Raw genomic sequence first — 20,770 nt, forward strand, 5'->3', positions numbered from 1 at the left:
TGTGCCCTCCATACAGTGCCATCCACAGTGTGCCCTCCATACAGTGCCATCCACAGTGTGCCCTCCATACAGTGCCAACCACAGTGTGCCCTCCATACAGTGCCAACCACAGTGTGCCCTCCATACAGTGCCAACCACAGTGTGCCCTCCATACAGTGCCAACCACAGTGTGCCCTCCATACAGTGCCAACCACAGTGTGCCCTCCATACAGTGCCATCCACAGTGTGCCCTCCATACAGTGCCAACCACAGTGTGCCCTCCATACAGTGCCATCCACAGTGTGCCCTCCATACAGTGCCATCCACAGTGTGCCCTCCATACAGTGCCATCCACAGTGTGCCCTCCATACAGTGCCATCCACAGTGTGCCCTCCATACAGTGCCAACCACAGTGTGCCCTCCATACAGTGCCAACCACAGTGTGCCCTCCATACAGTGCCAACCACAGTGTGCCCTCCATACAGTGCCATCCACAGTGTGCCCTCCATACAGTGCCAACCACAGTGTGCCCTTCATACAGTGCCAACCACAGTGTGCCCTCCATACAGTGCCAACCACAGTGTGCCCTCCATACAGTGCCATCCACAGTGTGCCCTCCATACAGTGCCATCCACAGTGTGCCCTCCATACAGTGCCATCCACAGTGTGCCCTCCATACAGTGCCAACCACAGTGTGCCCTCCATACAGTGCCAACCACAGTGTGCCCTCCATACAGTGCCAACCACAGTGTGCCCTCCATACAGTGCCATCCACAGTGTGCCCTCCATACAGTGCCAACCACAGTGTGCCCTCCATACAGTGCCAACCACAGTGTGCCCTCCATACAGTGCCAACCACAGTGTGCCCTCCATACAGTGTCATCCACAGTGTGCCCTCCATACAGTGCCATCCACAGTGTGCCCTCCATACAGTGCCATCCACAGTGTGCCCTCCATACAGTGCCAACCACAGTGTGCCCTCCATACAGTGCCAACCACAGTGTGCCCTCCATACAGTGCCAACCACAGTGTGCCCTCCATACAGTGCCAACCACAGTGTGCCCTCCATACAGTGCCAACCACAGTGTGCCCTCCATACAGTGCCATCCACAGTGTGCCCTCCATACAGTGCCAACCACAGTGTGCCCTCCATACAGTGCCAACCACAGTGTGCCCTCCATACAGTGCCAACCACAGTGTGCCCTCCATACAGTGCCATCCACAGTGTGCCCTCCATACAGTGCCATCCACAGTGTGCCCTCCATACAGTGCCATCCACAGTGTGCCCTCCATACAGTGCCAACCACAGTGTGCCCTCCATACAGTGCCATCCACAGTGTGCCCTCCATACAGTGCCATCCACAGTGTGCCCTCCATACAGTGCCATCCACAGTGTGCCCTCCATACAGTGCCATCCACAGTGTGCCCTCCATACAGTGCCAACCACAGTGTGCCCTCCATACAGTGCCAACCACAGTGTGCCCTCCATACAGTGCCATCCACAGTGTGCCCTCCATACAGTGCCATCCACAGTGTGCCCTCCATACAGTGCCATCCACAGTGTGCCCTCCATACAGTGCCATCCACAGTGTGCCCTCCATACAGTGCCATCCACAGTGTGCCCTCCATACAGTGCCAACCACAGTGTGCCCTCCATACAGTGCCATCCACAGTGTGCCCTCCATACAGTGCCATCCACAGTGTGCCCTCCATACAGTGCCATCCACAGTGTGCCCTCCATACAGTGCCATCCACAGTGTGCCCTCCATACAGTGCCATCCACAGTGTGCCCTCCATACAGTGCCATCCACAGTGTGCCCTCCATACAGTGCCAACCACAGTGTGCCCTCCATACAGTGCCATCCACAGTGTGCCTTCCATACAGTGCCATCCACAGTGTGCCCTCCATACAGTACCATCCACAGTGTGCCCTCCATACAGTGCCAACCACAGTGTGCCCACCATACAGTGCCATCCACAGTGTGCCCTCCATAAAGTGCCAACGACAGTATGCCCTCCATACAGTGCCATCAACAGTGTGCCCTCCATACAGTGCCAACCACAGTGTGCCCTCCATACAGTGCGAACCACAGTGTGCCCTCCATACAGTGCTATCTGTAGTGTTCACTCCTTACAGTGCCATCCGTAGTGTGCCCTTCATACAGTGCCATCTACAGCGTGCCCTCCATACAGTGCCATCTACAGTGTGCCCTCCATACAGTGCCATCTAGTGTGCCCTCCATACAGTGCCATCTAGTGTGCCCTCCATACAGTGCCAACCACAGTGTGCCCTCCATACAGTGCCAACCACAGTGTGCCCTCCATACAGTGCCAACCACAGTGTGCCCTCCATACAGTGCTATCTGTAGTGTTCACTCCTTACAGTGCCATCCGTAGTGTGCCCTTCATACAGTGCCATCCACAGTGTGCCCTCCATACAGTGCCAACCAGTGTGCCCTCCATACAGTGCCATCCACAGTGTGCCCTCCATACAGTGCCAACCACAGTGTGCCCTCCATACAGTGCCAACCACAGTGTGCCCTCCATACAGTGCCAACCACAGTGTGCCCTTCATACAGTGCCATCCACAGTGTGCCCTCCATACAGTGCCAAACACACTGTGCCCTCCATACAGTGCCAACCACAGTGTGCCCTCCATACAGTGCCATCCAGTATCCATACAGTGCCAACCACAGTGTGCCCTCCATATAGTGCCATCTGTAGTGTTCCCTCCTTACAGTGCCATCCGTAGTGTGCCCTCCATACAGTGCCATCCACAGTGTGCCCTCCATACAGTGCCATCTACAGCGTGTTCTCTATACAGTGCCATCTACAGCGTGCCCTCCATACAGTGCCATCTACAGTGTGCCCTCCATACAGTGCCATCTAGTGTGCGCTCCATACAGTGCCATACACAGTGTGCCCTCCATACAGTGCCAACCACAGTGTGCCCTCCATACAGTGCCATCCACAGTGTGCCCTCCATACAGTGCCATCTACAGCGTGTTCTCTATACAGTGCCATCTACAGCGTGCCCTCCATACAGTGCCATCTATAGTGTGCCCTCCATATAGTGCCATCTAGTGTGCCCTCCATACAGTGCCATACACAGTGTGCCCTCCATACAGTGCCAACCACAGTGTGCCCTCCATACAGTGCCATCCACAGTGTGCCCTCCATACAGTGCCATCCACAGTGTGCCCTCCATACAGTGCCATCCACAGTGTGCCCTCCATACAGTGCCATCCACAGTGTGCCCTCCATACAGTGCCATCCACAGTGTGCCCTCCATACAGTGCCATCCACAGTGTGCCCTCCATACAGTGCCATCCACAGTGTGCCCTCCATACAGTGCCATCCACAGTGTGCCCTCCATACAGTGCCAACCACAGTGTGCCCTCCATACAGTGCCAACCACAGTGTGCCCTCCATACAGTGCCATCCACAGTGTGCCCTCCATACAGTGCCATCCACAGTGTGCCCTCCATACAGTGCCATCGACAGTTTGCCCTCCATACAGTGCCATCCAGAGTGTGCACTCCTTACAGTGCAATCCACAGTGTGCCCTCCATACAGTGCCATCCACAGTGTGCCCTCCATACAGTGCCATCCACAGTGTGCCCTCCATACAGTGCCATCCACAGTGTGCCCTCCATACAGTGCCATCCAGTGTGCCCTCCATACAGTGCCATCCACAGTGTGCCCTCCATACAGTGCCAACCACAGTGTGCCCTCCATACAGTGCCAACCAGTGTGCCCTCCATACAGTGCCATCCACAGTGTGCCCTCCATACAGTGTCATCCACAGTGTGCCCTCCATACAGTGCCATCGACAGTTTGCCCTCCATACAGTGCCATCCACAGTGTGCCCTCCTTACAGTGCCATCCACAGTGTGCCCTCCATACAGTGACATCCACAGTGTGCCCTCCATACAGTGCCATCCACAGTGTGCCCTCCATACAGTGCCATCCACAGTGTGCCCTCCATACAGTGCCAACCACAGTGTGCTCTCCATACAGTGCCAACCAGTGTGCCCTCCATACAGTGCCATCCACAGTGTGCCCTCCATACAGTGCCATCGACAGTTTGCCCTCCATACAGTGCCAACCACAGTGTGCCCTCCATACAGTGCCATCCACAGTGTGCCCTCCATACAGTGCCAACCACAGTGTGCCCTCCATACAGTGCCATCCACAGTGTGCCCTCCATACTTTGCCATCCACAGTGTGCCCTCCATACAGTGCCATCCACAGTGTGCCCTCCATACAGTGCCATCCACAGTGTGCCCTCCATACCGTGCCATCAACAGTTTGCCCTCCATACAGTGCCAACCACAGTGTGCCCTCCATACAGTGCCAACCACAGTGTGCCCTCCATACAGTGCCAACCACAGTGTGCCCTCCATACAGTGCCAACCAGTGTGCCCTCCATACAGTGCCATCCACAGTGTGCCCTCCATACAGTGCCAACCACAGTGTGCCCTCCATACAGTGCCAACCACAGTGTGCCCTCCATACAGTGCCAACCACAGTGTGCCCTTCATACAGTGCCATCCACAGTGTGCCCTCCATACAGTGCCAACCACAGTGTGCCCTCCATACAGTGCCAACCACAGTGTGCCCTCCATACAGTGCCATCCAGTATCCATACAGTGCCAACCACAGTGTGCCCTCCATATAGTGCCATCTGTAGTGTTCCCTCCTTACAGTGCCATCCGTAGTGTGCCCTCCATACAGTGCCATCCACAGTGTGCCCTCCATACAGTGCCATCTACAGCGTGTTCTCTATACAGTGCCATCTACAGCGTGCCCTCCATACAGTGCCATCTACAGTGTGCCCTCCATACAGTGCCATCTATAGTGTGCCCTCCATACAGTGCCATCCACAGTGTGCCCTCCATACAGTGCCATCCACAGTGTGCCCTCCATACAGTGCCATCCACCGTGTGCCCTCCATACAGTGCCATCCACAGTGTGCCCTCCATACCGTGCCATCAACAGTTTGCCCTCCATACAGTGCCAACCACAGTGTGCCCTCCATACAGTGCCAACCACAGTGTGCCCTCCATACAGTGCCAACCACAGTGTGCCCTCCATACAGTGCCAACCAGTGTGCCCTCCATACAGTGCCATCCACGGTGTGCCCTCCATACAGTGCCAACCACAGTGTGCCCTCCATACAGTGCCAACCACAGTGTGCCCTCCATACAGTGCCAACCACAGTGTGCCCTTCATACAGTGCCATCCACAGTGTGCCCTCCATACAGTGCCAACCACAGTGTGCCCTCCATACAGTGCCAACCACAGTGTGCCCTCCATACAGTGCCAACCACAGTGTGCCCTCCATACATTGCCAACCACAGTGTGCCCTCCATACAGTGCCAACCACAGTGTGCCCTCCATACAGTGCCATCCACAGTGTGCCCTCCATACAGTGCCATCCACAGTGTGCCCTCCATACAGTGCCATCCACAGTGTGCCATCCACAGTGTGCCCTCCATACAGTGCCATCTAGTGTGCCCTCCATACAGTGCCAACCACAGTGTGCCCTCCATACAGTGCCAACCACAGTGTGCCCTCCATACAGTGCCAACCACAGTGTGCCCTCCATACAGTGCTATCTGTAGTGTTCACTCCTTACAGTGCCATCCGTAGTGTGCCCTTCATACAGTGCCATCCACAGTGTGCCCTCCATACAGTGCCAACCAGTGTGCCCTCCATACAGTGCCATCCACAGTGTGCCCTCCATACAGTGCCAACCACAGTGTGCCCTCCATACAGTGCCAACCACAGTGTGCCCTCCATACAGTGCCAACCACAGTGTGCCCTTCATACAGTGCCATCCACAGTGTGCCCTCCATACAGTGCCAAACACACTGTGCCCTCCATACAGTGCCAACCACAGTGTGCCCTCCATACAGTGCCATCCAGTATCCATACAGTGCCAACCACAGTGTGCCCTCCATATAGTGCCATCTGTAGTGTTCCCTCCTTACAGTGCCATCCGTAGTGTGCCCTCCATACAGTGCCATCCACAGTGTGCCCTCCATACAGTGCCATCTACAGCGTGTTCTCTATACAGTGCCATCTACAGCGTGCCCTCCATACAGTGCCATCTACAGTGTGCCCTCCATACAGTGCCATCTAGTGTGCGCTCCATACAGTGCCATACACAGTGTGCCCTCCATACAGTGCCAACCACAGTGTGCCCTCCATACAGTGCCATCCACAGTGTGCCCTCCATACAGTGCCATCTACAGCGTGTTCTCTATACAGTGCCATCTACAGCGTGCCCTCCATACAGTGCCATCTATAGTGTGCCCTCCATATAGTGCCATCTAGTGTGCCCTCCATACAGTGCCATACACAGTGTGCCCTCCATACAGTGCCAACCACAGTGTGCCCTCCATACAGTGCCATCCACAGTGTGCCCTCCATACAGTGCCATCCACAGTGTGCCCTCCATACAGTGCCATCCACAGTGTGCCCTCCATACAGTGCCATCCACAGTGTGCCCTCCATACAGTGCCATCCACAGTGTGCCCTCCATACAGTGCCATCCACAGTGTGCCCTCCATACAGTGCCATCCACAGTGTGCCCTCCATACAGTGCCATCCACAGTGTGCCCTCCATACAGTGCCAACCACAGTGTGCCCTCCATACAGTGCCAACCACAGTGTGCCCTCCATACAGTGCCATCCACAGTGTGCCCTCCATACAGTGCCATCCACAGTGTGCCCTCCATACAGTGCCATCGACAGTTTGCCCTCCATACAGTGCCATCCAGAGTGTGCACTCCTTACAGTGCAATCCACAGTGTGCCCTCCATACAGTGCCATCCACAGTGTGCCCTCCATACAGTGCCATCCACAGTGTGCCCTCCATACAGTGCCATCCACAGTGTGCCCTCCATACAGTGCCATCCAGTGTGCCCTCCATACAGTGCCATCCACAGTGTGCCCTCCATACAGTGCCAACCACAGTGTGCCCTCCATACAGTGCCAACCAGTGTGCCCTCCATACAGTGCCATCCACAGTGTGCCCTCCATACAGTGTCATCCACAGTGTGCCCTCCATACAGTGCCATCGACAGTTTGCCCTCCATACAGTGCCATCCACAGTGTGCCCTCCTTACAGTGCCATCCACAGTGTGCCCTCCATACAGTGACATCCACAGTGTGCCCTCCATACAGTGCCATCCACAGTGTGCCCTCCATACAGTGCCATCCACAGTGTGCCCTCCATACAGTGCCAACCACAGTGTGCTCTCCATACAGTGCCAACCAGTGTGCCCTCCATACAGTGCCATCCACAGTGTGCCCTCCATACAGTGCCATCGACAGTTTGCCCTCCATACAGTGCCAACCACAGTGTGCCCTCCATACAGTGCCATCCACAGTGTGCCCTCCATACAGTGCCAACCACAGTGTGCCCTCCATACAGTGCCATCCACAGTGTGCCCTCCATACTTTGCCATCCACAGTGTGCCCTCCATACAGTGCCATCCACAGTGTGCCCTCCATACAGTGCCATCCACAGTGTGCCCTCCATACCGTGCCATCAACAGTTTGCCCTCCATACAGTGCCAACCACAGTGTGCCCTCCATACAGTGCCAACCACAGTGTGCCCTCCATACAGTGCCAACCACAGTGTGCCCTCCATACAGTGCCAACCAGTGTGCCCTCCATACAGTGCCATCCACAGTGTGCCCTCCATACAGTGCCAACCACAGTGTGCCCTCCATACAGTGCCAACCACAGTGTGCCCTCCATACAGTGCCAACCACAGTGTGCCCTTCATACAGTGCCATCCACAGTGTGCCCTCCATACAGTGCCAACCACAGTGTGCCCTCCATACAGTGCCAACCACAGTGTGCCCTCCATACAGTGCCATCCAGTATCCATACAGTGCCAACCACAGTGTGCCCTCCATATAGTGCCATCTGTAGTGTTCCCTCCTTACAGTGCCATCCGTAGTGTGCCCTCCATACAGTGCCATCCACAGTGTGCCCTCCATACAGTGCCATCTACAGCGTGTTCTCTATACAGTGCCATCTACAGCGTGCCCTCCATACAGTGCCATCTACAGTGTGCCCTCCATACAGTGCCATCTATAGTGTGCCCTCCATACAGTGCCATCCACAGTGTGCCCTCCATACAGTGCCATCCACAGTGTGCCCTCCATACAGTGCCATCCACCGTGTGCCCTCCATACAGTGCCATCCACAGTGTGCCCTCCATACCGTGCCATCAACAGTTTGCCCTCCATACAGTGCCAACCACAGTGTGCCCTCCATACAGTGCCAACCACAGTGTGCCCTCCATACAGTGCCAACCACAGTGTGCCCTCCATACAGTGCCAACCAGTGTGCCCTCCATACAGTGCCATCCACGGTGTGCCCTCCATACAGTGCCAACCACAGTGTGCCCTCCATACAGTGCCAACCACAGTGTGCCCTCCATACAGTGCCAACCACAGTGTGCCCTTCATACAGTGCCATCCACAGTGTGCCCTCCATACAGTGCCAACCACAGTGTGCCCTCCATACAGTGCCAACCACAGTGTGCCCTCCATACAGTGCCAACCACAGTGTGCCCTCCATACATTGCCAACCACAGTGTGCCCTCCATACAGTGCCAACCACAGTGTGCCCTCCATACAGTGCCATCCACAGTGTGCCCTCCATACAGTGCCATCCACAGTGTGCCCTCCATACAGTGCCATCCACAGTGTGCCATCCACAGTGTGCCCTCCATACAGTGCCATCTACAGTGTGCCCTCCATACAGTGCAATCTACAGTGTGCCCTCCATACAGTGCCAACTACAGTGTGCCCTCCATACAGTGCCATCTGTAGTGTTCCCTCCTTACAGTGCCATCCGTAGTGTGCCCTCCATACAGTGCCATCCACAGTGTGCCCTCCATACAGTGCCATCTACAGCGTGTTCTCTATACAGTGCCATCTACAGCGTGCCCTCCATAGAGTGCCATCTACAGTGTGCCCTCCATACAGTGCCATCTATAGTGTGCCCTCCATACAGTGCCATCTAGTGTGCCCTCCATACAGTGCCAACCACAGTGTGCCCTCCATATAGTGCCATCTGTAGTGTTCCCTCCTTACAGTGCCATCCGTAGTGTGCCCTCCATACAGTGCCATCCACAGTGTGCCCTCCATACAGTGCCATCTACAGCGTGTTCTCTATACAGTGCCATCTACAGCGTGCCCTCCATACAGTGCCATCTACAGTGTGCCCTCCATACAGTGCCATCTATAGTGTGCCCTCCATACAGTGCCATCTAGTGTGCCCTCCATACAGTGCCAACCACAGTGTGCCCTCCATACAGTGCCAACCACAGTGTGCCCTCCATACAGTGCCAACCACAGTGTGCCCTCCATACAGTGCCAACCACAGTGTGCCCTCCATACAGTGCCATCCACAGTGTGCCCTCCATACAGTGCCATCCACAGTGTGCCCTCCATACAGTGCCATCCACAGTGTGCCATCCACAGTGTGCCCTCCATACAGTGCCATCTACAGTGTGCCCTCCATACAGTGCAATCTACAGTGTGCCCTCCATACAGTGCCAACTACAGTGTGCCCTCCATACAGTGCCAACTAGTGTGCCCTCCGTACAGTGCCATCTGTAGTGTTCTCTCCTTACAGTGCCATCCGTAGTGTGCCCTCCATACAGTGCCATCCACAGTGTGCCCTCCATACCGTGCCATCCACAGTGTGCCTTCCATACAGTGCCAACCACAGTGTGCCCTCCATACAGTGCCAACCACAGTGTGCCCTCCATACAGTGCCATCCACAGTGTGCCCTCCATACAGTACCATCCACAGTGTGCCTTCCACACAGTACCATCCACAGTGTGCCCTCCATACAGTGCCAACCACAGTGTGCCCTCCATACAGTGCCATCCACAGTGTGCCCTCCATACAGTACCATCCACAGTGTGCCCTCCATACAGTGCCATCTACAGTGTGCCCTCCATACAGTGCCATCTACAGTGTGCCCTCCATACAGTGCCATCCACAGTGTGCCCTCCATACAGTGCCATCCACAGTGTGCCCTCCATACAGTGCCATCCACAGTGTGCCCTCCATACACTGCTATCCGTAGTGTGCCCTCCATACAGTACCATCCACAGTGTGCCTTCCATACCGTGGCATCCACAGTGTGCCTTCCATACAGTGCCATCCACAGTGTGCCCTCTATACAGTACCATCCACAGTGTGCCCTCCATACAGTGCCAACCACAGTGTGCCCTCCATACAGTGCCATCCACAGTGTGCCCTCCATAAAGTGCCAACGACAGTATGCCCTCCATACAGTGCCAACAACAGTGTGCCCTCCATACGGTGTCATCCACAGTGTGCCCTCCATATAGTGCCATCCACAGTGTGCCCTCCATACAGTGCCATCTACAGTGTGCCCTCCATATAGTGCCATCCAGTGTACCCTCCATACAGTGCCATCTACAGTGTGCCCTTCACACAGTGCCAACCACAGTGTGCCCTCCATACAGTGCCATCTACAGTGTGCCCTCCATATAGTGCCATCCAGTGTGCCCTCCATACAGTGCCATCTACAGTGTGTCCTCCATACAGTGCCAACTAGTGTGCCCTCCGTACAGTGCCATCTGTAGTGTTCCCTCCTTAGAGTGCCATCCGTAGTGTGCCCTCCATACAGTGCCATCCACAGTGTGCCCTCCATACAGTGCCATCTACAGCGTGCCCTCCATACAGTGCCATCTAAAGTGTGGCCTCCATACAGTGCCATCTACAGTGTGTCCTCCATACAGTGCCAACCACAGTGTGCCCTCCATACAGTGCCATCCACAGTGTACCCTCCATACAGTGCCATCCACAATGTGCCCTCCATACAGTGCCATCCACAGTGTGCCTTCCATACAGTGCCATCCACAGTGTGCCCTCCATACAGTACCATCCACAGTGTGCCCTCCATACAGTGCCATCCACAGTGTGCCCTCCATACAGCGCCATCCAGTGTGCCCTCCATACAGTGCCATCCACAGTGTGCCCTCCATACAGTGCCAACCACAGTGTGCCCTCCATACAGTGCGAACCACAGTGTGCCCTCCATACAGTGCCATCTGTAGTGTTCACTCCTTACAGTGCCATCCGTAGTGTGCCCTTCATACAGTGCCATGTACAGTGTGCCCTCCATACAGTGCCATCCACAGCGTGCCCTCCATATAGTGCCATCTACAGTGTGCCCTCCATACAGTGCCAACCACAGTGTGCCCTCCATACAGTGCCATCCACAGTGTGCCCTCCATACAGTGTCATCCATTTTGCCCTCCATACAGTGCCATCCAGTGTGCCCTCCATACATTGCCATTCGTAGTGTCCCCTCCATATAGTGTCATTGAAAAAGTCCCCTCCATACAGTTCCATTTAGTGTGCCCTCCATACAGTTCCATCCACAGTGTGCCCTCCATACAGTGCCATTCAGTGTGAATTCCATACAGTGCCATTCATAGTGTGCCCTCCATGCAGAGTCATCCACAGTGTGCCCTCCATACAGTTTCATCTGTAGTGTGCCCTCCATACAGTGCCATTAGCAGTGTGCCCTCCATACAGTGTCATCTGTAGTGTGCGCTCCATACAGTGCCATCTCTAGTGTGCCCTCCATACAGTGCCATCTGTAGTGTGCCCTCCATACAGTGCCATTAGCAGTGTGCCCTCCATACAGTGTCATCTGTAGTGTGCGCTCCATACAGTGCCATCTCTAGTGTGCCCTCCATACAGTGCCATCTGTAGTGTGCCCTCCATACAGTGCCATTAGTAGTGCGCCCTCCATACACTGCCATCCACAATATGCCCTCCATACAGGTCCATCTGTAGTGTGTTCTTTTTACAGTGCAATCCAGTGTGCCCTCCATACAGTGCTATTTGTAGTGTGCCCTCCATACAGTGCCATCCACAGTGTGCCCTCCATACAGTGACATCCACAGTATGCCCTCCATACAGTACCATCTGTAGTGCACTCCATACAGTGTCATCTGTAGTGTGCGCTCCATACAGTTCCATTTGTAGTGCACTCCATACAGTGCCATCCACAGTGTGCCCTCCATACAGTGCCATTAGTAGTGTGCCCTCCATACAGTGTTATCTGTAGTGTGCGCTCCACACAGTTCCATCTGTAGTGCACTCCATACAGTGCCATCCACAGAGTACTCTTGATACAGTTCCATCTGTAGTGCACTCCACAAAGGGCCATCTACAGTGTGCCCTCCATACCATGCAATTCGTAGTGCACTCTATAAAGTGTCATCCACAGTGTACTCTTCATACCTCGCCATCCACCCTTCCGCTGGCTGGCTGAGATAAGAGCAGCTGCAACTTTGGTGCTTCCATGGCCAACTACCTCCACCAGTGATGATGGCCTCAAGGACAGTTTTGAACTATAAAAGGGTATCTGTCTCTGTTCCAAGAGACATTCTAAAGGATGTCAGCTTAATGGACCATGGCCCTGGCCGGAGGTACACAGATCTGCTCAATTGACCATCACTGAACCCTCAAAGACAATTGGAGAAGCCATGTTGGGACAAAAAGGCCACCTGGCCCCATCGAGACATTCGGAGAAGCCAGGTTTTGTACCTCCGGTCACCTGGCCCCATGAAAACCTTTGGAGAAGTCAGGTTGTTACCCTTCGGTCACCTGACCCCATGGAGACATTCGTATAAGACAGGTTGTGACCCTCCGGTCACCTGACCCCACCCATGAAGATGTTCAGAGAAGCCAGGTTGGGACAACCAGGTCACCTGGCCCTATGGAGACGTTTGAAGAAGCCAGGTTGGGATTCTCCGGCCACCTGGCCCCATGGAAATGTTCGTTGAAGCCAGGTTGTGACCCTCCGGTCACCTGGCCCCATGGAGATATTTGGAGAAGCCAGGTTGTGACCCTCCGGTCACCTGGGCCCAACCATGAAGCAGTTCAGAGAAGCCAGGTTGGGACAATCAGGTCACCTGACCCATAGAGATGTTTGGAGAAGCTAGGTTGTAACCCTCCGGTCACCTGACCGCATAGACATTTGAAGAAAAAAGGATGTGACTCTCCGGTCACCTTGCCCCATGGAGACATTAGGAGAAGCTAGGTTGGGACAATCAGATCACCTGGCCCTATGGAGACGTTCAGAGCTGTAGTGGATGGCGAGATATGGAGCCTGAAAGTCAGCACATCGTTACCCTTTTGCTCGTCACTGTCTACTATATAATTGTCTAAGGGTCACTTCCGTCTGTCCTTCTTTCTGTCACGGATATTCATTGGTCGCGGCCTCTGTCTGTCATTGAAATCCAAGTGGCTGATTGGTCGCGGCAAAACAGCCACGACCAATCAGCGACGGGCACAGTCCGGAAGAAAATGGCCGCTCCTTCCTCCCCGCAGTCAGTGCCCACTCCATACTCCCCTCCAGTCAGCGCTCACACAGGGTTAATGCCAGCGGTAATGGACCGTGTTATGTCGCGGTGTAACGCACTCCATTAACGCTGCTATTAAGCCTGTGTGACCAACTTTTTTACTATTGATGCTGCCTATGCAGCCTCAATAGTAAAAAGATCTAATGTTAAAAATAATAAAAAAAATAAAAAATCATCATCGCTCCATGCAAGCGGCAGGTTCCGGTGGCAAGGATGGTATGCGACAAGGACCTGCCATGACGTCACGGTCATGTGACCGTGATGTCATCACAGGTCCTGTGAGAAAGACGTGCCATGACGTCACGGTCATGTGACCGCGACGTCATCACAGGTCCTGCGCCCATAGCAACCCTGGGACCGGAAGCTGCCGCGTGCACCGCACACAGGGCCAGGACTTCAATGGAGGGTGAGTATATGTTTATTTTTTATTTTAAGTCTGTATACTACATGGCTCTGTGCTGTATACTCCGTCGCTGTGCAATATACTAGTTGACTGGGCAATATACTACGTGGCTGGGCAATATAGTACGTGACTGGGCAATATACTCCGTTGCTGTGCAATATACTACGTGGCTGGGCAATATACTACGTGGCTGGGCAATATACTACGTGGCTGGGCAATGTACTCCGTTGCTGTGCAATATACTACGTGACTGGGCAATATACTACGTAGCTGGGCAATATACTACGTGGTTGGGCAATATACTACGTGGTTGGGCAATATACTACGTGGCTGGGCAATATACTACGTGGCTGGGCAATATACTACGTAGCTGGGCAATATACTACGTGGTTGGGCAATATACTACGTGGCTGGGCAATGTACTACGTGACTGGGCAATATACTCCGTTGCTGTGCAATATACTACGTGACTGGGCAATATACTACGTGGCTGGGCAATATACTACATGGCTGGGCAATATACTAAGTGGCTGGGCAATATACTACGTCACTGTGCAATATACTACGTGGCTGGGCAATATACTATGTAACTGGGCAATATACTAGGTGGCTGGGCAATATACTACGTGGCTGGGCAATATACTACGTGGCTGGGCAATATACTATGTAACTGGGCAATATACTATGTAACTGGGCAATATACTAGGTGGCTGGGCAATATACTACGTGGCTGGGCAATATACTATGTGGCTGGGCAATATACTAGGTGGCTGGGCAATATACTACGTGGCTGGGCAATATACTACGTGGCTGGGCAATATACTACGTGGCTGGGCAATATACTACGTGGCTGGGCAATATACTACGTCACTGGGCAATATACTACGTGGCTGGGCAATATACTATGTAACTGGGCAATATACTAGGTGGCTGGGCAATATACTACGTGGCTGGGCAATATACTATGTAACTGGGCAATATACTGTGTAACTGGGCAATATACTACGTGGCTGGGCAATATACTACGTGGCTGGGCAATATACTACATGGACACGCATATTCTAGAATATCCGATGCGTTAGAATCGGGCCACCATCTAGTATATACAGTGGGGCAAAAAAGTATTTAGTCAGTCAGCAATAGTGCAAGTTCCACCACTTAAAAAGATGAGAGGCGTCTGTAATTTACATCATAGGTAGACCTCAACTATGGGAGACAAACTGAGAAAAAAAAATCCAAAAAATCACATTGTCTGTTTTTTTAACAGTTTTTTTGCATATTATGGTGGAAAATAAGTATTTGGTCAGAAACAAACAATCAAGATTTCTGGCTCTCACAGACCTGTAACTTCTTCTTTAAGAGTCTCCTCTTTCCTCCACTCATTACCTGTAGTAATGGCACCTGTTTAAACTTGTTATCAGTATAAAAAGACACCTGTGCACACCCTCAAACAGTCTGACTCCAAACTCCACTATGGTGAAGACCAAAGAGCTGTCAAAGGACACCAGAAACAAAATTGTAGCCCTGCACCAGGCTGGGAAGACTGAATCTGCAGTTGCCAACCAGCTTGGAGTGAAGAAATCAACAGTGGGAGCAATAATTAGAAAATGGAAGACATACAAGACCACTGATAATCTCCCTCGATCTGGGGCTCCACGCAAAATCCCACCCCGTGGGGTCAGAATGATCACAAGAACGGTGAGCAAAAATCCCAGAACCACGCGGGGGGACCTAGTGAATGAACTGCAGAGAGCTGGGACCAATGTAACAATGCCTACCATAAGTAACACACTACGCCACCATGGACTCAGGTCCTGCAGTGCCAGACGTGTCCCACTGCTTAAGCCAGTACATGTCCGGGCCCATCTGAAGTTTGCTAGAGAGCATTTGGATGATCCAGAGGAGTTTTGGGAGAATGTCCTATGGTCTGATGAAACCAAACTGGAACTGTTTGGTAGAAACACAACTTGTCGTGTTTGGAGGAAAAAGAATACTGAGTTGCATCCATCAAACACCATACCTACTGTAAAGCATGGTGGTGGAAACATCATGCTTTGGGGCTGTTTCTCTGCAAAGGGGCCAGGACGACTGATCCGGGTACATGAAAGAATGAATGGGGCCATGTATCGTGAGATTTTGAGTGCAAACCTCCTTCCATCAGCAAGGGCATTGAAGATGAAACGTGGCTGGGTCTTTCAACATGACAATGATCCAAAGCACACCGCCAGGGCAACGAAGGAGTGGCTTCGTAAGAAGCATTTCAAGGTCCTGGAGTGGCCTAGCCAGTCTCCAGATCTCAACCCTATAGAAAACCTTTGGAGGGAGTTGAAAGTCCGTGTTGCCAAGCGAAAAGCCAAAAACATCACTGCTCTAGAGGAGATCTGCATGGAGGAATGGGCCAACATACCAACAACAGTGTGTGGCAACCTTGTGAAGACTTACAGAAAACGTTTGACCTCTGTCATTGCCAACAAAGGATATATTACAAAGTATTGAGATGAAATTTTGTTTCTGACCAAATACTTATTTTCCACCATAATATGCAAATAAAATGTTAAAAAAACAGACAATGTGATTTTCTGGATTTTTTTTTTTTTCTCAGTTTGTCTCCCATAGTTGAGGTCTACCTATGATGTAAATTACAGACGCCTCTCATCTTTTTAAGTGGTGGAACTTGCACTATTGCTGACTGACTAAATACTTTTTTGCCCCACTGTATATATATATATATATATATATATATATATATATATATATATGTACTGAGGGTATGGGGTTACATGTAAGAGGTGGCATACTGACATTTATATGTAAATTGCAAAACTGTTCACATCTGTGTCTTTTTTTTTTTGCAGATTCTGCTGAAAACAATGTTAATGTAAGTACAACCTGTACCAAAAATAGGAGTAAGGGGCAGAGAGAAAAGGGGGCAGGTAGGAACAAACAGCAGTCATGCCAGGATAATTAAGGCAATGATTTATTTTGCGTTGGATTCCACAATGGAGCGGCAGGTCTGGATTATCGATTTACATGAAGGCAGGAAGGGGCCGGACGGACAATGTGGCATTAGTCATTCTTGGCCAAGACACTTTATCATTGTTAAGATACTTCCTCCGAAGTTTTCAAAGGACGCTGCGTCTTTAACAAGCCCAGAAACTGAGCCATTGAAATGGCAGGAAGGAAATCCCTCCCTTCCTTAATGGCCACAGCTGAATGCCTCGAAGACGCCATGTTTTTTGCTTCTTTACTGTTTACATAAATGAGGTCTGGGCTGATCGTCTTCTGCTTGTCCACTGCTCTGGGTAATAACGGGATAGATGTGGCACAAAGAGCAGAGATCATGAGACTCAAGGGCAGATGTACCCTAAAGGCCACTGCTAGAGAGGCCCCCAGAACATAGTCTCTGTTCAAGCAGAAAAATGTAAAAACTCAGCCCCAAAGGCCTGACCTGGTCCATGGAAATGAGATCTAAAGGCACAGAAGGATAATTATAGCCTCTTCTTGACTCACCTGTCCTCCAACTCCAGAATCTTCTTTCCCCTTCCTCCTAATTCTTCTGTCCTCCTCCAAATTCCTCTATACCTTCCATACACCTCTGTCTGCCTCCAGACTTTTCGGTTGCCTCCTCTAGATTTGTTTTTTTACTTCTCCAGACTCCTTGTCATCCCATCGGATCCCTTAACCTCTGCTTCTGTCTTTCTCTGTTCTGCTTAAGACTCCTCTGTACCCTTCAACCATATTCCTCTGTTCCCCTTCTGACATCACTGTTCATTTCAAACACCTCTGCCCCTTCCAGAAACCCACATCGCCTCTTTTGTGCCGTCCTTTAATCCCTGCTATACTGATTAAGCCCCAATATACCCTCACATAGGACCCCTTTACCTCCTCTTGACTCCTCTTCTCTGCTCCAGAGTCCTGTGTCCATTCATCCTTTTTTCCTTACTCTGTTCTCACTTTGGATCCCTTTACCTCCACCAGACTCTTTTGTCCTTCTCAACACTTCTGTCCTCCTCCAGACTCCTGTGTACTTTTCAGACTTCGCTCTTCCCTCCTCTAGATTCATCTATCTCCTTCTTCCAAAACTTTGTCTTACACAAGGCTCTGCTGCTCGTCTATCCACATCAAGACTCCTCTGTCGATTTCCTTTAGATAGTTGTCCTCTTACTCCAACCTCCCCTATCCCCTTTCTCCAGTCTCCCCAATCCCCTTTCTCCAGTCTCCCCTATCCCCTTACCCCGGTCTCCCCTATCCTCTTAGTCCAGTCTCCCCTATCCCCTTTCTACAGTCTCCCCTATCCCCTTACTCCAGTGTCCCCTATCCCCTTACTGCAGTCTTCCATCTCCTTACCTTAGTCTCCCCTATCCCCTTACTCCAGTCTCCCCTATCCCCTTACTGCAGTCTTCCATCTCCTTACCTTAGACTCCCCTATCCCCTTACTCCAGTCTCCACTAGCCCCTTACCTCAGTCTCCCCTATTCCCTTACCCCGGTATCCCCTATACCCTTACTCTAGTCTCGCCTATCCCCTTACTCCAGTCTCAACTACAGCCTTACTCCAGTCTCCCCTATCCCCTTACCCTAGTGTTCCCTATCCCCTTACCCCGGTCTTCCCTATCCCCTTACCCCGGTCTCCCCTATCCCCTTACTCTAGTCTCTCTTATTTCCTTGCCCCAGTCTCCCCTATCCCCTTACTCCAGTCTCACCTATCACCTTACTCCTGTCTTCCCTATCCTCTTACTTCAGTCTCCCCTATACTTATCCAGACTCCTTTGTACTTTGCAGACTCATCTATAATCTTCTTACAAATCCTTCTGTCCCATTTCCTCCAAATTCTCCTGCACCAAACCAGATTCCTTGGAGCCCTTTACCCTTCTCCAGACTCCTTGGAGCCCGTTAGCCTCCTCCAGGCTCCTTGAAGACCTTTACCCTCCTTCAGACTCCATTGAGCCCTTTACCCTCCTCCAGACGCCTTGGAGCCCTTTACCCTCCTCCAGATTCCTTGAAGCCCTTTACCCTTCTCCAGACTCCTTGGAGCCCTTTACCCTTCTCCAGACTCCTTGGAGCCCTTTACCCGTCTCCAGGCTCCTTGGAGCCTTTTGCCTTCCTCCAGACTCCTTGGAGCCCTTTACCCTCCTCCAGACTCAGTGGAGCCCGTTACCCTCCTCCAGACTAATTGGAGCCCTTTATCCTCCTCCAGATGCTTTGAAGCCCTTTACCCTCCTCCAGACTCCTTGGAGCCTTTACCCAACTCCAGACTCCTTGGAGCCCTTTAGCCTACTCCAGACTCCTTGGAGCTATTTACCCTACTCCAGACTCCTTGTAGCCCTTTACCCTCCTTCAGATTCCTTGGAGCCCTTTACCCTCCTCCAGAATCCTTGGGGCCCTTTACCCTCCTCCAGACTCCTTAGAGCCCTTTACCCTCCTCCAGACTCCTTGGAGCCCTTTACCCTCCTCCAGACTCCTTGGAGCCCTTCACCCTCCTCCAGGCTCCTTGAAGCCCTTTACCCTCCTCCAGACTCCTTGGAGCCCTTTACCCTCATCCAGGCTCTTTGAAGCCCTTTACCCTCCTCCAGATTTTTTGTGCCCTTTACCCTACTCCAGACTCCTTGGAGCCCCTTACCCTCCTCCAGACTCTTCTTTCCTCTTCCCCCAGACCCCTCTGTTCTCTCTTCTATCAGTCTTCTCTGCTCCCTTTCAGACACCTTTCCCTCCTCCAGACATCTCTGACCCTTGTTCACTCCAGATCCCTATGTACCTTCCAGACCTGTCTCTCAGATTCTCCCTTCTCCTAAGAAGAGGCAGATTAGGCATGCTGAAATCTAACATGCCCGATCCCTAATTCTCTTCTACATCTGTCATCGGGCTAGAGTTTACATGTAGGTCTACAGGACACTATGGTGCAAACTAGAATGTTGGGGGGGTCTCAAACATTATCAAACATTTAACATTTTCATACCTCACAGAGAACGGAGGAAGCCCCTGAGGCCAACAACCACGCTTAAGATGGACGTGATGACGACCAAGGCCGGAGGATGCAGCAACCATCACCGCACTGTGCCATTTATAAAAACAGCAGTGAAGGGTTTGCTGGCCACCCTGGACACCCCGAGAAGACACAAACAGGACACCAGGGGACACCACGAGTCACCTTCGCACCACTGAGGACTTGCACTCCTCATGGGTGGTCTCAGACTTCTGGAAAGTCCAGTTACCATAAAGTCCTTGGATCCTCAGGGCTTTTCTCAGCTCCTTTGCTCTTCAGGACACTAAGGACCAAACGCTGACGAGGTTCCAGAAACTAGACATGATGGCCCCCATCTGTAGCAGGATGTGTAGAACAGCTTCATGGCAAGAAGACATTGTAACCCAAGATGTGAGAACTTTCCATGTCACTGCTAAGAGCCCCTAGGGGCCACATCCTCCCTGATCTATGACCCACAGTAATGCCTGTCCACCGTCCATTCCCCCAGGTAAGAGGTGCCTGCCTCCTGGGGCCCCGTATTTGGAGAAGGAGCCACATTTTGACTTTTCTATTCGGCCCTTCCTCAGTACAGCGCCCCAACAGTTAGAGCACCCCCTCTCTGCTGTTCTCTGAGACACTGAAATCTTTTGCTTCATTGTATCGTTCGCATGTTGTAAATAAAGATTTTATATTGGAGAAACCGAAAAATTGTCCTTTTTGGATAACGGAGTAGTGATACAGTGTGTGATAGGAGATTAGGTAACTCCTCTGGGGCGGAGTCTCAGGGAGATCTATGCCCCGTCCATAGATCTAAACAGCTCACTTGCATATGAAGAAAAACATGGATTTCTCTGGAATAAGACATCGCATCGCCGATATGAAGGTGTCATTTTACTCAGCTTCCTAAGACGGCTCAGGAGGGACCGTCGCTGACACATACCCTTTAAGGTGAGTTATACAGTGGCAGGAGCAGGATCCC

The 20,770-nt window shown here is 52.2% G+C and overlaps 1 protein-coding gene across 1 annotated transcript in view; it reads left to right on the forward strand.

Annotated features, from left to right (window-relative positions):
- The window catches only part of PECAM1 (platelet and endothelial cell adhesion molecule 1), a 55,697-nt gene extending 35,198 nt beyond the window's left edge, over window positions 1-20,499 (forward strand). The window contains exons 14-15 of the mRNA XM_069749143.1: window positions 16,687-16,709; window positions 19,793-20,499. Of these exons, the coding sequence (XP_069605244.1) occupies window positions 16,687-16,709; window positions 19,793-19,831 (62 nt within the window). The 3' untranslated portion in view covers window positions 19,832-20,499. The remainder of the gene's footprint in view (window positions 1-16,686; window positions 16,710-19,792) is intronic.
- Window positions 20,500-20,770: the final 271 nt, after the last annotated feature.

Source organism: Ranitomeya imitator, chromosome 2 (assembly GCF_032444005.1).
Source record: "Ranitomeya imitator isolate aRanImi1 chromosome 2, aRanImi1.pri, whole genome shotgun sequence".
NCBI classification, from domain to species: Eukaryota; Metazoa; Chordata; class Amphibia; order Anura; family Dendrobatidae; genus Ranitomeya; species Ranitomeya imitator.